The 16,300-nt window shown below is 48.6% G+C and overlaps 1 protein-coding gene across 7 annotated transcripts in view; it reads left to right on the top strand.

Annotated features, from left to right (window-relative positions):
• Positions 1-16,300, top strand: part of TLL2 (tolloid like 2) — a 92,774-nt gene that overhangs the window by 69,233 nt on the left and 7,241 nt on the right. For all 7 annotated transcript variants that reach the window (XM_055720707.1, XM_055720705.1, XM_055720706.1 and 4 more), the window contains 9 exons: positions 654-769; positions 2,675-2,777; positions 5,728-5,844; positions 9,395-9,540; positions 10,496-10,691; positions 11,860-11,985; positions 13,697-13,857; positions 14,636-14,816; positions 16,153-16,278. In XM_055720707.1, the coding sequence (XP_055576682.1) occupies positions 654-769; positions 2,675-2,777; positions 5,728-5,844; positions 9,395-9,540; positions 10,496-10,691; positions 11,860-11,985; positions 13,697-13,857; positions 14,636-14,816; positions 16,153-16,278 (1,272 nt within the window). The remainder of the gene's footprint in view (positions 1-653; positions 770-2,674; positions 2,778-5,727; positions 5,845-9,394; positions 9,541-10,495; positions 10,692-11,859; positions 11,986-13,696; positions 13,858-14,635; positions 14,817-16,152; positions 16,279-16,300) is intronic.

Below are 16,300 nucleotides of genomic sequence, written 5' to 3'. Positions count from 1 at the left end.
TTGCTTCCCAAAAGTCGCTCTGGGATCTGCATTTCATCAACTGCAGCAAGCCACGGAAATGGGAAGGCGGAGAGCAGCGTGAGCTGCAGCGCTCGCATTTCATCCTGTGCTGTCTGATGGCAGAGTGGGTGCTGGGCACCCAAGTGTGAGAGCAGTGGGGCTTGCTCTGCTTTTGTTAGGATGCTTTAACCCAAAAAAAAGACGCTTCACAGTGGTAACTAAGGAGAAATTCATTGAGCAGCTTGTAATGAAAGGAAAACAGATCTGCTGGCAGTGGGCTTGGGGTTGTGAGATGGGGTTAATATTTTGCATTTGATTAGCGGATGGGATATTTCTCAGTAGGGTTGAAACCTGGAAGTGCTGGGCTCTGGAGAGAAGATGAAGGAAGAAGGGTGCCTCTTCAAAAGCTTTCCCCTGTGTCCTTCTACTGATCACCTTCTGTTCTGGGAATTCTGACGAATTTACATCACCCCTTTGGCAAGGTCTCAGGTGGTCAGTGACCCTTGGACGGTGCCGTGACTGAACATCCCTAGAGTACCAGCCACCAGCCTGGGCACAGCAGCTGTGGGCAAATGTTTTGGTCGACCCTGATGTCTTTTAAAGAGTCACTTCTTGTCACTGTTTTTTTTCTCTTCCCCCACCTTCTCCTGCAGCTTGTGGAGAGACCTTGCAGGACTCAACTGGGAATTTCTCAGCCCCCGGTTTTCCAAATGGCTACCCCTCCTATTCCCACTGTGTCTGGAGGATCTCGGTGACCCCAGGGGAGAAGGTAGGTGCCACACCAGCACAAGGTGTACTCTGCGCTTCCCTCGCCTGCAGTCCTGCCTGTGACAGCACCGTTAGCAGCTGCCAAGAGATCTCTGCATGCCTGGACTGTGGGGATGGAGCCTGAAAAGGCTCCTGAGCATTGTCGGTGTCCTCCCAGAGACTGGGTCAGGAATGCACAGATGTTCCTAAGGAGAGAAGAGGTGATGCTGGAGCAGAGCCCGGTCCCTGGTCTGGACTGCGTGTTGGTCTCTGATCCTTCCTCTGGATGCAGGGCTGAGCCTGCCAGCTACTAGCTCCAGCTAGGCTCACCTGTCAAAGCCAGGTGCCACTCAGATGAGTTGGATAAAATGTGCCAGAAAACTGGGGTCCCGAAGGGAGCCGAGGAGCTGTGAGTGACGTGGGTGTCCTCCCCTGTCATGCAGAGATAATGTCGCTGTCAGGGAGCTCCTGCTCCCTGCCTTGAAGCGCCAAGACCTGCCACACATCCATCACCCACCCTGTCCACTTTCTTCCCAGCTCCTTTTGTTTTATTGATCTTCCCGTGGAAATGAAACCTTTCCTTAATCCACTAACACCAGCACTCCATTTCATGCTGTACCAGGCTGCCAGAATGCGCAGAGTGGCTTTGCTGAGACCACCCTCTGGATGCACTTAAGACTCTGATTTGAACAAAGAGGGGCAGAGCTCACTTGTTCTGCAGCAGCCATCCTGCTGTGGGACCCCATTGTGTCCCCTGCGAGCCTGGTCCCGTGCAGCACGGAGCTCCTGCCATTGCTGCAGGCAGAGCTTCGCCAGGGGCTGAGCTGCCAAGAGCCATCTGGGTTTTGAAACTAAGGCGCTGGGAGTTTTGCAGTGTAAATCTTACTGTACATTCTCCCTTTGTCTCTCAGCCTCTTCAGAAGAATTGTATCAGATAGCACCTGGCATCCAAATGCTGAACCACTGATGTTAAAAAAAAAATAAATATCAAGTTCAGGTTAAATGCTTCAACTTCTCTGTTTAAGCAAATGTAGAAGCTGGTACCAAGTAACATCATACCAGTGAGGCATGAGCTTAGAGCCAGCACTGGGCTTATGCTATTCATCCGCACAGGAACACGTGAATCTCCTCTCGCCGTCCAAAGTCAGGAAACTGCAAATGTGTGAACAAAGCAAGTGACATCATTGCAGGCTGCACTGTGCACATCCAGCCAGGGCTTTGGGGGAGAATATCTGTTTTAATCTAGTGATGTTTCTGTGGCAGACTATGGATGCAAATTCATATGTGGGTCAGATCTTGCAAGGACAAAAATGCCACAAGTGACATCCGTAGGCACAGAGCAAGGCCCGTAATCCATGTTACAGAGGAAGGAGACCAAAGGGCTAGAATTTTTATGCTAAACTCTGCTCAATAAAGCCACTGGACACAGCTGCATCACAGTGGTGGTATGAGTGTGATTGTCAGAATGTGGAAACCTGTCAGTAAAATCAGCTGTTTATTACAAGCATCGGTTATATAGGAGTATAGATCCCAAACATCTGTATTTTGGGGCAGTGTGTTTCTCTATGATGTTCACATTGATCAAAACCAAAGATTCAATTTTTAATTAAAAAAAAAGAAAACACGACAAATTGGGCTTTTTTTAAGTAGCATTTCACAGTGACTGAGGAGCAGTGACTGTGAATTACAGTACGGATGGTGAAGTGCTGTCTGCTGTCCTGTACTTTCATGGTTTCCTAAAAATACCTTGAGAAGCCTTTCTTTTTTGGAGGAAAGCTGGTTAAAATATCCAGCCAACTGTCCAGCTGGCTTTTCCTGCATACTGGCTTAGGCAGCACCATAGCAGAGGGGGAGCACGCGATCTGCAGGGTCTTCTCTTTTAAAGCAGCTCCCTTCCTAAAGAGAAGTATGCGCTCTCTCCTTTCAGATTTTGTTAAACTTCACATCAATGGACCTATTTAAGAGTCGCCTTTGCTGGTATGACTATGTGGAGGTGCGTGATGGTTACTGGAGGAAAGCTCCATTACTGGGTGAGTCGCTGGTTTGTTGTAATTGTGTTTTGTGCGGTGTTCTTGGTGCTTGGGGGGTGGGTGGGGAGAGCAGAAACAAACCTGGAAGGAGCCTGCGCCTGCCCAGCGCACTGGCCACCCGTTAATGTCTCCATCCGGAGATGTCTGCGTGCTGCAGTCACACCCAAGGACCCATGCTCCAAGCCCTTTGGTAGCAAAGGCTATTCCTACCTTTTCCAGCTTGGTAAGTGAGACAGAGGGGGAATTGAACCAGGGCCATAGCCGGGACTGAAACTGTGGTCTCTGGAGTTTTATTATTGCTTTTTCCTAAGACCAGGATGAAGTCAGAACAAAGCAGCCCCACAGCTCCTGGCCCAAGCTCCTGCCGTTATTTCACATATTTGCATTTACAGAGACAAGCAGTCTGTATTTGAGGCTCTGTACTTCCAGCGGGGAGCTTGCTAGCCCATGCCTAGGGCATCAGACTGTGCAAGGCCTCTGCCCTGCTCCTGCTCCCAGCGCTCTCAGGAAACCACAGCCTCTGTCCTCCCTGTTTGTTTGCCTCCTGCTGTCCTAACTACAAGTCTTCTGTCACCCTGGGAGGGCAGCCAGGAGTTCCACCAGCTTTGCGGCTGGCTTTGACCCCAACTCCATCCTGTGCCCTCGGTGCTGCAGTGGCTGAGATGCTGCGCTGCAGACAGCCCCTTTGGCTGGGAAGGCAAGCAGCCATCGGGTTGTGTGGCCGTGCCGGAGGGGCTGTGCTCGCGCTGCGTGCAGCACTGGGCTCGCAGCCTGGGGCCAGTGGGCTTGCAGAGGCCTGGGTCCTTGACCCTGCGGGGCATCCCAGCCCTGGTGCCAGGCAAGATTCTGAGGCTGAAGTCATGTTGCTCTCACAGAGCCGGCAGTCGGTTTTACTGCTCCCTGCCTCTTCTGGCCTTGGCAGCGTTGATTGCTGTTTTCCGCTGCACATGCAGCAGGTAACATTACTCCAGCAGCTGCAATTTAGCTCCTCACTATTTTTTTTTTTCTGCTGAGTAATTTAAAGGTATTTCAGAAGCCAAGCACCTCCCTATGCCCCTAGTGCAGGTGGACGTGCGAGTGTTCCCATCTGGAGGGAGACGCTGCATGAGTGGCCACAGCTCCCGCAAGGGGCTGAGCCATGAAATCAGCTCGGAAGAGGCAGACAGACGCGATTCAGCCGGGGGCGGGGAGGGGGATTAGTGAGAATTGTGAAAGCATGGGCTTCTTGCGGAGAGAAAAAAAATACATGTGCACTGCATATTTTCCCAGGGAAGTGTGTGAAAACCCCAGCCTTTAAATGGTGTATAACTTTTTATGAATGGGCCCTTTATCAGACTCTGAGGAGTTTTGCTCGTTCTCGTTCCTCATCTGTGTTTCCTCTCCTTGACACCCTTGTTAAACTCCGAAGCTAAATCCGGGAGGTGGTGGCTTGGTGACCCTGGAGGAAGGAGCTTTGCAGTGCTGATGCTGTTTGTTAGCATCCCCTGTGGGAGGGGAGGGGAGATGCTGTCCTTACGCTGCTGGGCAGCTTGGGGGCACAGGGGTTGGAGCCGAGGAGCCGATTCTGAGGCTAGGGTCCGAGATAACGTCTGGTGCATGACACTGCAAGAGAGAAGAGTTGGCAGTGAAACTGCTGCTGAAGAAAAACAGAGTTTGCATCTCACCTTTTAATTTGCACTGACTGGCCTGTCCCAGAGGCACAGCTCTTGCATCCTTGATGGCCATCGCCTTCCTTGCCACGTGCCGAAGGTAGGGCAGGCAGAGCTGAAAGTGGCAGCAGCTGACTAAGCAGGGGACCCCCAGGCTTTTAATGCGCAGGAGTGATGCCAACCACTCTGCCCCCTGTACAGTGGCTCTGCCTGCCAGCCAGCAAGCCCTGAACTCCCCGTTACACTGTGCAGGGAACGCCAGCACAGCCTGCTGTGGGAGCAAAGGTGCTCTCTTGCAGTGAGGCATTAACCAGGTTTTTGCCCAGCAGAGGGTGTTCAAAGAAGCCTTTGCCTGGTGTCACAAGGCCAGGACCCCTGTCACGCCACTCTGACTAAGCCCAGCCCGGGAAGCTGCTCTCTGCCCCTGTCAGATTCCCACCAGGGACTCAGTGGGACGGGGGCCAAGGCCATGCTGAACTCGGGGTACAGCCCTGCTGGTGTCAGCTGAAGTGAAACACCCCATTCCCCCTGGGTGCTCCCTGTTTGCCCTGGGTGCTCCCCGTGCATCCTTGGTGCTCGCTCTGTTTCCCTGAGGAGCGTCTGGCTGGAAGAAGTGGAGGAGCACCAGGTTAGGGTTGCTGAGGTTGTCTGGGCTGCAGATGCCTGCTGCAGCTGTTCTGTTTCAGGATTCATCCTTGCTGGTAGGATCCGAGTATTTCCTAGTGCTGGTGCACACCAGGGAGCTCAGAGCTGGATGCTCCATGAGCAAAAAGGCTCTCGGTCTCTTCCTCTTGAAAGAGATGGGAGAACTGCAGAGGCTTAGCTGGGGTGAGGTGGGCAGAGGATAAGGGGTGTTTTCGCCTCGGCATGGCCTTGGTTTGATTTGGGCAATTTGCTCTTGGCTGTAAAATGCTGAAGGAGTTTCTGAGGTGTAGCAGGTGGAAAGGACGTTCCCTGATGTCTCACCTCTGGAAGGACAGGGGTTGTTCCCCACCTTTGCAGCTCATTTGCCCAGTTATGTGATCAAAACAAGAGCCCGTTTGAGTTTACTGTATCTGTGACTCCTGGATTCTGCTCCCAGCTGAAGAAAACCTTCATTAATTTAATAATTGAAGAAAATATGAATCAGTGGGAGGAGGGAAGCAGAAACTTGCTCAAAAGCAGAAGTGGTGGGAGTGGAAGGGTGTTTTACACAAGTACAGCTCCTTCAACCGCAGACTATTTGCTTCCCAGAACCTGGCTGTCTGCTCCGCTGTGCCAGTCAGCCAGGAGATCTTGATTGTCTCTTTCCTGCCTTCCAGGTAGATTTTGTGGTGACAAGATCCCTGAGCCAGTAATCTCCACGGACAGCAGGCTGTGGATCGAGTTCCGGAGCAGCAGTAACATCCTGGGCAAAGGCTTCTTCGTGGTCTATGAAGGTACGGCCCTCGGCCGGGGCTGTCGCCTTGCGTGGAGCACTTGGGATGGGGTGCAGGGCTTTGCAGGATCACGTCCCGTGGTTAGATACAGCCCCTCCTCTGGTTTTTATGGGAACTGGCAGATTTTGCTGGCTGTTTCAGGCATGAATCTTCCGACTAGCTCATGGCATTCCTGGGGCACAACAGGATGGCAGCACAGAGCCATGGCTTGCGTTCCCAGGCCAGGCTCAGTTTGCCCTGAGCAGCCCCTGCCAGCAGCAGTGCTGGGTGTAGCAGGAGTTCCCTCCAGGAATTTAATAGGCAAAGTTCTGTTTTGAATCATAAATTCTATATCACTTAATGCAGTTTTTTGTTTTTCGTTTTTCTCAAATGCAAAGATTGTTCTTTGGTTTCTCCCTTGTATGTTGCAGAAGATAAGGATTTAGCATGTCAGACCTTCTGCAGGTGAGGTACTTTGGAAGCTTGCATGGCACTGGGGTGCTGAGGCCACTTCAGGGGAGGAGCAAAACTGCCAAAGTCACTAACAAATCAGTAACATCCCTTCTCTGCATGTATGCTTATTTTTTTTACAATAATGATTCTAAAATGTATTAAAAACCTTCATTGTTCATTGGGCAACAGACATTTTCTTAGAAGTACCAGTGCTGGCAGAGTGCTGAGGCTGGCTGTGTGGGTACCGACGCTGCATCATCTTTGTGCAGCCACAGCAGAAGTGTGGCACTGGCGGCCCAGCGCCCCAGTGTCCCATGTGCTCAGGAATAATGATCCAACAGAAGGAAGAGAAGAAAACATGGGACTGTTGGGGAAGTGCAAATAAAGCGTATGAGGATTCCACAGCAGTGGGGCTAACAAATCTATTCCACAGGAGAAATACCTGGTTTCTGCAGGAACTGGTGCCCCAGAGACAGAGGTGGCTTGCCTGATATATATATATATATATATATTTATTTTTTTTTTAATGCTTCTCCCAAGAAGCAGCTGTTGCCTGGACCCTGTCGTGTGTAACACCCTTTTTATGGTAGTTTGTTGGAATTAGAAGTGATCAAACTAGTCTGTCTCTATTAGACTGTTTTATTTTACCTTATTTCTTTGGTGGACTAATCAGATCAATTCTTAGAGTGGGTTATTCCCCAGCGATGCCTGCTCCAACTTTAAAAGGAAAAGAAAAAAAAATTTTAAAAAAGGAAGGTGAGGAATGTTTCTGGGGAAACAACTTCTCTGTTCTTCATCATATGTATTAATATGGTATCATACTTCATTTTGCTAAACAGTATTGAAAGAAAAGAATCTTTACATTGGCTACATGCCAAAGTTACTTTTGCAAAACTTTCTTTTCCCTCAATAATTTGCCATATTTCCTGTTATTTAATAAATGACCCCTAAAGGGTCAGTAAATATGAGCAATACTTGCTTCACTTGAGTTTTGAGGTGAGCGAATAGAAGCAGAATGTACATCTAGTGGTCAGACTTTGCATCCCTCCAGCTGTTCGTATTTTCCTGCCTTTCCAAGACTCTGGCCTTCTGTGTAACCCCTTCCTGCAGGACCCCCCACTGGAAAGGTCTGAGGGCTGTGACTGAGCCCTACGGCAAGCACAGGGTACAGCTGGTGGGAGCCGGCTTGTACCGCAGACACAATGGTGGCCCACTGCATAGTTCTGTTCCTAGCTCAGCCTCCTCTTGTCAGGGCAGCAGCTGGTGAGATTATCTGCATCTCTTGCCATAATTTATTTGCTGAAATGGGAGAGTTTCAAAAAATGTCCCTTGATTCCTCCTCCCCTCCGGTGTGAGTGCCGGTAATGGTTTGTGTCTCTCCTGCATTGTCAGGTACTTGCTCAGCTGTTTTGTGACTTCTGTGTCTAGGCAATAATGGTATTTTTTATTTCCAGGAGGGATTGCCCTTACATGTTTCATTTGCTATCAGTTTTTGGCCAAAAGCTCTCTGTGTTGCTGTTAGTTCCTCTTTTTCTTCTGAATTCTTGTCCCTCACGTACTGAAAGCCCCACGTGGGTTTTAGCACTGCCGCTCTGTCCTCTGCTTTAGTGAGAGTGCATGTGAGCACTGGTGCACCTGAGCTTTGCTGGGGGCTCTGGGGGTGAGGACTCATTTTTGGACTTGGATTCCTCCAAGTCTTGGCCCTAAAGTGTTCAGCAGATGGGAGGAAAGAGGCAGAAGCATGTCACCACGTGGTGGGAGATACTAAATGGCAGTTAATGTAGTGAAAGTGTCCGCATAGCTCAGTTGTGTTGTCCCTTCTCTGTAGTGATGGGAAGATGCTGGTGGTTTTGCCCTTCAGGGCTGCTGGCAGCCCCAGGTTTGCTGTTGCTGTGCCTTCTCGGGCTCCATCAGCAGATGTTCATTCCAGTTTGCAGTGAGGCTTTCCCAGTACACTTGACGCCCGGCTGAATTTCAGTGTGAACTGCTGCAGTGGAGAGAGAAAATACTGTTTGCTGGCTGACAGTTTTATGGCTGTTAAAAAAAATGGCCAGTTCTGTGCTCATGCAGCCCTCATTCTGTTAGGTGGGGGGAGAGATTGCTAGTGAGCCCCTCAGGGGTTCTCCCCAGCACGCTTGTAGCTCCGAATAGATGAACTCAAACTCCAGTCTAAACTGTGCTCTGCAGCTGGGTTTTGGGTGCAACTGTCTGATGGTGCCTTAGCACTGATTCTCTAGCTCTGGGTCACAGGCAGACATAGGCAGCTAACAAGCGAAGCCAAGGCAGTGTCCCCAGTGCAAGCGGTTCCCAGGACGCTGCAGGGAGACCCAGGTCTGCTTTGCTGATGCTGTGTGCTGTGGGGAGACCACAGGGGTGGAGGTGGCTGGGGACTGGCAGGTGTCACTGCAGTGCTATCTCTTTTGTACTGTCAGTGCATTTTATTTCCTTGACTTAAAACACAGCTGAAACATTCATACGCCTTCTGTAGACGTGTGTGTTGTGCATCGTGAGGTAGCACGGCTTTTAGCCTGTGGTCTTACTTTCATTTGTCACACAGTCTTGCAGATGATTTTGCTGAACTGCTGTTGTCTTTGAGGTCTCTGCTAGTTTTGTATTAAACTTAGATTTTCATTAGATTTTCTGTTCTTGGTCTTTAAACTTACTCTTTAGCACAAAATGTAAAAGTTTTTATGCACAGCTGATGCCTCCTGGTGAGCAGCTCGGCTCATGCTTGTTAATATTGCCATCGTGTGGCTGGATTAGATTTGCAACCTTTTTTTATCTGATTTTTTTCCCCAAAAACTTTTCTTGGTCCTTAGTGCCTGTAGCAGGTTTTAAGCAGTTACGAAGGTGACCAGGAGTGTGAGAACCATAAATCCCTAAAACCTCAGTGTCCCAGTGAGTTCACCTTTGAAGGAGGTTGGCACAGCAAGGCAGGAGACGCGGTCAGTGGGACAGGCTGTTAGCTTTGTAAAAACCCCCGTGACTTGTGTGCTGCCTTTGTGTAACATGCGGTGTTGATAGAGATCCGAACAAGGAAGAAGGTTGTGCTTGGAGCATGCTTTACCTAAGTGAAAAATCTGCAACCTTGTGGTTTTGCTGTTTACTTTTTATGAAGCTATTTGCGGTGGAGACATTCACAAAGATGCTGGCCAGATCCAATCTCCCAATTACCCAGATGACTACAGACCTTCCAAAGAGTGCATCTGGAAGATCACCGTTTCTGAGGGCTTTCACATAGGAATCACATTCCAAGCCTTTGAGGTGAGAAATGTCATTGTATATTATATTATGGATATAATTTAGCCTCTGTAGATCCTTTACAATTAAAGTGATGTAAATAATAATTTGGAAATAAATGTTCTTTTGAATAGTTCAGAACATCATTTCTCCTCACCAGAAGTTTGCTTAGAGATTTTAAAGCCAAGTTTTAAATATGGTGAGTTTTCAAAAACTGTCACTCTAGACAGAAAGAATTAGAAGGGGCACAAAATTGCTGATGACGTGAAGTAGGGACTGATGAGTCCTTAAATTTTCACTCAGGTCGAATGAAATCGAATGGTCACAATCCAGGCAAAAACCTCTTGTAGGTGTCTCCAGGGCTTGGCAGATTTCAGGGTGCTTGTGGTTCTCCAAAGAAACATCATGTTCCTGGGTGGCAGGCAGGCTCAGAGGAGGTTTTCTCCTACCAGCTATAGAACATCTTGCACTAGTGGGTGCCCGGTGATATGCTTCTGACTACTGACCTGCAAGTCAAATGGGAGGGGATGAGACCTGGGTTGGTGCATAAATCCCATCTGTCCCGTGGGATCCTGTGGCTTGTGCACACTGAGTGAGCCTGTCCTGGAAGGGCTGACACCACTGCCGGCTAGCCGTGACCCCACAGCTGCTCCTCGAACCTTTCTGCCTGTAGTTGTTCTGTTCTGTTCCTTACTGCTTCCCATGGAAAAGCAGCTTGTAGATAGCCAGGGGCGGGTTTCACCGGAGCATAGCCACGAAACAGCAGTAGAACTGAGATGTGCCGAGGCTGGAATGTGATTTCAGTTGCAGGAGGGCTCGGTGGCAGCTGTGGGGCAAGTACCTAGTTGTGAGCTTTGGGGTTTGGATTTGGGGTGCTGCTTCGGAAGCTGATCTCTGGCAAAAAAGCCTAGTGGGGTAGCCAGCCTGCCTGAGAGCACCCATACCGCCAGGCTTCAGGCGCATCCTTCTCCCCTTGCAGATTGAATGGCACGATGCCTGTTCTTATGACTACCTGGAGATCCGAGATGGCCTCACCGAATACAGCCCGCTGATTGGTCACTTCTGTGGCTATGAGAAGCCAGAAGATATCAAATCCAGTTCAAATAAAGTATGGATGAAGTTTGCATCTGATGCAACCATCAATAAAGCAGGCTTTGCAGCAAATTTCTTTAAAGGTATGTGATCTAGTACCTCGCAAGGTCAAAGCTGGGGCCCGTTCATCCCTTAACCTATTGTCAAAGGGATCAGTTACCGTTGTATCTCCTTGTAGATAAGAGCTGTTAGACTTGTCTGTACGACTGCCAACATCATGCTTATATACAAATTGCTTTGAGCGTGTTCAGGGATTTGATGCCGAGGTGTGAACGCCACCTCCCTAAGGCAGGAGGCACCGCTGGGTCAGTACCAGCATAGGCGCTCGCACCGGGCAGAACGTGACCTTCGTCTGTCTATGCCAGGGGACACGGACCATTTCAAAGAAGGTGCTAGTACTGCACAAAGAGTGTTACATTCCAAAAGAAACCTCTCAGAGAGGGGTTAAATTTGAATGTAAGCAGAATCCCGGGGAAAATTTCTGAGTGCTTTTGGAGACAAATGTGTTCCTAAACTGAGGTCCTCTTCAGGGAGGTGTGAATAAGACATAAGGTTTTTCTTAAGAGCTGGACCCAAGACATGGTCCTTTACCAGCATCCTGGTGACTTGGTAGAGGCAAGAACCAAATATCTACCCGCCTGGGAAAATGCCATCGGAGCTGCTGCGAGGCAGTCATGCTTCTCTTAGGTTGCGACAGCATACAGAAATAATAGCTGCTGTGCCAATGTTTGGATTGTGTTAAGTCCTTTGTTTATTTCTGCTTCAACTTTTGTCCTGCATTAAGGGAGTCATGGTCCATTTAGATCTCTCAAATTTATAGAACAATGTCCTCAGTTAAACAAACTTGATTTCATGAGGTCGTTAAGAAATACAACAAACAGACACGGCAGGGCTCAGTCCCCTTTGCTCAGGCTAGTCTGTCACATGAATTCACTTATTCACCATTCGAGTCATAAAATTTCCTAACTTATAACCTGTAATTCTTAATCCATGCACTTAGGTGCAAAAACAAGAATTAGACAAATAGGGTTTAATTCACAGAGTATGCTGTCCTGTGAATTTGAGAGATGCTAACGGACCATGGCAAAGGGTGATTGCACGATGACTGGCAAATGCTGTGATGTTTAATTCCAGTCCCTGAACAACTCTCACAGTGCCCTTGCTCTGGTCCTTCATCCAGAGGTGATGCGCGGGGAATGTGAGGGGGTTTGGGGGGTCAGGCAAGTGTGATTTGTGGTTTTCTCTTGACAGAGATGGACGAATGTTCTCTGCCAGACAATGGTGGGTGTGAGCAGCATTGTGAGAACACACTGGGCAGCTACAAGTGCACCTGCGAGCCTGGCTATGAGCTGACGGCTGATAAAAAGAGCTGTGAAGGTAAGTAACCTACAGGTGGAGGCAGCTGTCTATAGGGTGGGTACCGCAGCTGACACTGAACCTGAACTGAATCCTGGAGATTATTTTCCTTGCCCCTTCATCCTCTTTGTTTCTATTTGTCTTGCCCCATCTGAGAAATTTCTTTTGTCCACAACTGCCATTGAAAAACAAGTTTTGGTTGAAAAACTGAAAATACTCTGATCCTCTAGTGCTAAACATCCTTAAAATGAGTTGTTCTTCATGGCCTGAGGTTGCCGTTTGGAGCAGATGTCCCACAGTGCAACACGAGGGAGGGTGGGCATTACAGCTTGAGCTTTGAGTGGCCCAAAAAGCTGAATAATTTTTTAGAAAAGAAATTTCTTTTGTAGAATAAAATATCAGTGTTTTGCCTGCATGCAAAACAGATGTTATCTATACTGAGGACTTAATTCCCTTCTTCTGTTATGGGGCGGGGGGAGTCCCCATGTCTCCAACAGAAACTATTTCTGTCAGCTTTCTATTTGTACAGTTAATCTCTTGCAACAAGCGTTTGCTCCCACTAGCAATGCAGTGTGGCGAGAATCCACCCCTTGTTCTTGTAGCTCTGCCTTTCAGCTGAGGCGCTGGGGAGTCTCAGGGTTGCCTGGTTTGCCCTGGCCTCCACTTTTGCCAAACTGTTTGGGGAAGGCTGCTGTCGACTTGGTGATGGCAGAGCTAGGTGTGTGCAAAAGACTTTTGGAAGCTTTAGTTTATTTTTTTAAATAATTTCTTTGCAATTTTGAGCCAGCCAGTTGGTATAACTTGGCAAGCGTTCTTTGAACTTCACTCTTAACCTCCTATTTTAAACTTCATTTGTGGGCAATGCAGGAAGGACAGCCTTTGAAATCGTAGTGATGCGTGTCAGAGTAAATTGCTTTTGTTTGTCCAGACACTCTCGCTCGCTACACTTTTTGTATTGAAGTTTTGTATTGAAGCTGCTCCCTCGGGTTAGTTCCCTTAATGCAAAGTGATACTGGGAACAAGACAGAGGAAGCTTTATCCCTGTGGGTTTTGAAGATCTGGCTGTGTCTCATGACTCCCAATAAAAAGCAAGCAAGAAAAAATTGCTTCATTGCAAACAGAATTTTGCAGCAAAAGAATAAACTGAGGTTGATTCCTTTGAGGTAAAGAATGCCGTCCCACAAAAGGATGAAGCTAAGATGTCCTCAGTTTTTAGAGGAAATGGGATGATAAAGCTACGTCTGTGTCCTTGGCTTCAGTTTTCTGTAGAGAAGATGCAGTCCATGTACAATAATTTGCTGAAGAATTGACAGGGTGTCTTCCCTAGGATTCCGTTATCTTCTAATTATTCCATCACTGATAAACTTGAAGTGGTTAGGTTTGTAGGGCTGAGTGTGGGTGCCTTTACCAAGCTGGCCTTTGCCACCACCCGGGGCATGCCAAGTCGGCTGACCGGCAGTAAGCCCAGGGCTGGGCAATGACAAGGACAGCAGCCCCAGGTGGTGCAGGTGGCTCTCAGCACCACAGCCTGGCCACAGGTGTTGCACTGGTGGTCCACAGCAGGTAAGCTCTGCTGTCTTTGCAGCTCCCAGCACTGGAAGCCTGTCCTGGAGGGCAGGATTTGGTTTGTGCTATCCCCCAGCATCTGACGCGTTTCCTAGCTAATGGTGTGGCCTGGTCTGTGTGTCTGAACAAACCAAGTAAAACTTGTGTTCATTTATTGCCTCTCCAGCTGCCTGTGGGGGCTTCATCACCAAGCTCAATGGGACCATTACTAGCCCTGGATGGCCCAAGGAATATCCTACTAACAAAAACTGCGTCTGGCAGGTGGTAGCTCCAGCCCAGTACCGGATCTCTCTGCAGTTTGAAGTGTTTGAACTGGAAGGCAATGATGTACGTAACTGGTCCCTGAATCTCAGAGGTGTGACTCTTGGCTAACTGGGAACTGGATAAATCCTTGGGGCATAAGGAAGAGGAGATGCTGTCTTACTGGTGGAGCTTCTGGTTGTTTCCCCACCCTTGATAATAATAAGCCAGTAACAGTGATGGTTCTCCCTGAAGTCTGGATCTGCTGACTCTGTGGAGTGGAAGGATTAAAGTTGGTCTAAATGGGCTTCTTTTCTCTGCTGGTTTTATATAATTGTAGGTGTTTTCCATCCCTAATAGGTGTCACACACACACAAACACACACACCCCCCCCTTTCCCCAGAGCTGCTTTTGCAGGAGAATAATTGGAAATGAACAATGAAGTAGAGTGCTTCACAGATAAGCAAAGCTGCTGGCCCAAGAGTCTGCCCTCCACCATGCCGCGGGCAGGGGCCCTTGGAACAAGGCACCAGGTTCTCCCTTTCTCCACCATAAATGGGAGCAGCGGCTCTCCCGTAGTTCAGCAGGCTGCTGGAGCCCGTTCAACACTGTCAGGTTCCTGATAAAGTGGGTGTAATGACTTTAGAGTGGAACCTTTGCTATTCTGACAAACACAGCCCTGCTTTAAGACCAGGGCAGCAAGGGAAGGGGGTGAGAACACTGGCAGGGGATGATCTGGGGCAGTGAGGAGTGCATTTGAGTATAAAGCTCTTTCTGCTCCCTCTCAATCAAGCCTCTGTCCCCTTCTTCTGCAATGCTCCATCCCAGGTCCACGGGGCTGAGCGATCTCCTCCTCTCGTGGCAGGTCTGTAAGTATGACTACGTTGAGGTGCGTAGCGGGTTGGCTTCTGACTCCAAGCTGCACGGCAAATTCTGCGGCTCAGAAAAGCCTGAAGTGATCACGTCGTATGGCAACAACATGAGGCTGGAGTTCAAATCGGACAACACAGTCTCCAAGAAAGGCTTTAAAGTTCAGTACTTCTCTGGTATGTGGCTGCATTCATTCACTTGCTTAGCTGTCTCCTCTGACTGGACCTCTTGATTTTGGTGAATTTTTTTTCAACCTTCTGTCAAATCAGGCAGAGCCTGATGGTGGTTAGTTACATTTAAAAAGCATGGTTGCTTTGTCCTGTGTCACGTTTTGTCTTGATTTCTCAGTGCAGCATATGGTCCAGTTTCATAGCATGGTGTCAGCAAGATGCATGGATTTCATTAATGCCTCCAGTCCTTCCACAGCGGGAAAAGCAATGGGGGAACCTGAGCCTAGAAGTTATTTCTGTCCCTGGCATCATTAAGGAGATTTTTTTCTCTGAAACTAGAAGATTTAGAAAATTTCCAGAAGTCTTCTATATAGCAACCCTTCCCATCAAAGCACCGTGTGCTAGTGGAAGTTTCTGATCATCTATTCTGAGTCCTTTGTAGCTCTTGGTGTCAGTGATGTGCCTTGTTGGCAGCAGTTCTGCAGGTTAACCATACATTGTACAGAAGGGAAAATGCAATTTCATGCTGTGTTTTCAGCAGAGACCAAGGAGTATTAATGTTTTTGAGGAGAGTGATCAGGCAAATTGGCCTTGATTTAAGACAGAGACAGTTGCAGAGCAGAATCAGGGCTAGAGGTTTGGCTTATCAAATCTATCAGGAGGGAGTGTGAGCAAAGCTATGTTTCATGGAGAAATACATTTGGGAGTGAGGAGACAGATGAGATTAATGAAGTCCAGGAAAGGCATTGGCCCAAGAAAAATTGGAAATAAACTGCTCATAAATTAAACTGGACTGGAAACCATGAGCAGACCCTATGCCCAGAGCAGTGAGATTCAGGAATGTATATAGTCCTGAACGCACAGGAGTGAACATCCCCTGGGGAGCATTTCAGCTTCTGGGAGCAGCTCGTACCTTAGATCCTCTTCTCCATCTGGCTGCTTGTGCTCTCGGACAGAGCTAGTGGGGGGTGGAGGCTTCTCAGAGCATGTAGGAACTTGCAAATGTGAAGACTGGCCAGTAGATTTTTGCCTAGGCTAGTGAATTTGTGATGCTTTTCCTGGACGCTATTCTAAAAGAATGAGAGGTTGCTATGGGTTTCTTTTAGATAGGAGTCTTAAACCATTCAAAACCTAATAAAACATATTTGTGATGCATCTTATGGAATGAAAGACAATTGCAGAGAGTTGTGTCCAGGCTGAAAAGCGGACTGGACTAATCCGGCAGGAGAAGTTGGAGGTTTGCATCAGTATCTGCCAGTCTGGGTAGGGGGCTCCCAGCTGGTGGCTGTGGTAGCCTGTTTCTCACTGTCAGCTCACTGTTTGTTGGTCTGATCCTGCCCAGACAAGGACGAGTGCTCCAAAGACAACGGTGGTTGCCAGCACGAGTGCATCAACACCTTTGGGAGCTACGTGTGCCAGTGCAGAAATGGCTTCATGCTGCATGAGAATGGCCACGATTGTAAGGAAGGTAAGGTCCCCAGCTCCTGCCC

Source organism: Falco cherrug, chromosome 9 (genome assembly GCF_023634085.1).
Source record: "Falco cherrug isolate bFalChe1 chromosome 9, bFalChe1.pri, whole genome shotgun sequence".
In the NCBI taxonomy this organism is placed as follows: domain Eukaryota; kingdom Metazoa; phylum Chordata; class Aves; order Falconiformes; family Falconidae; genus Falco; species Falco cherrug.
Note: the sequence above shows the minus strand (reverse complement) of the source record. Positions and strands in the feature narration are given on the sequence as shown.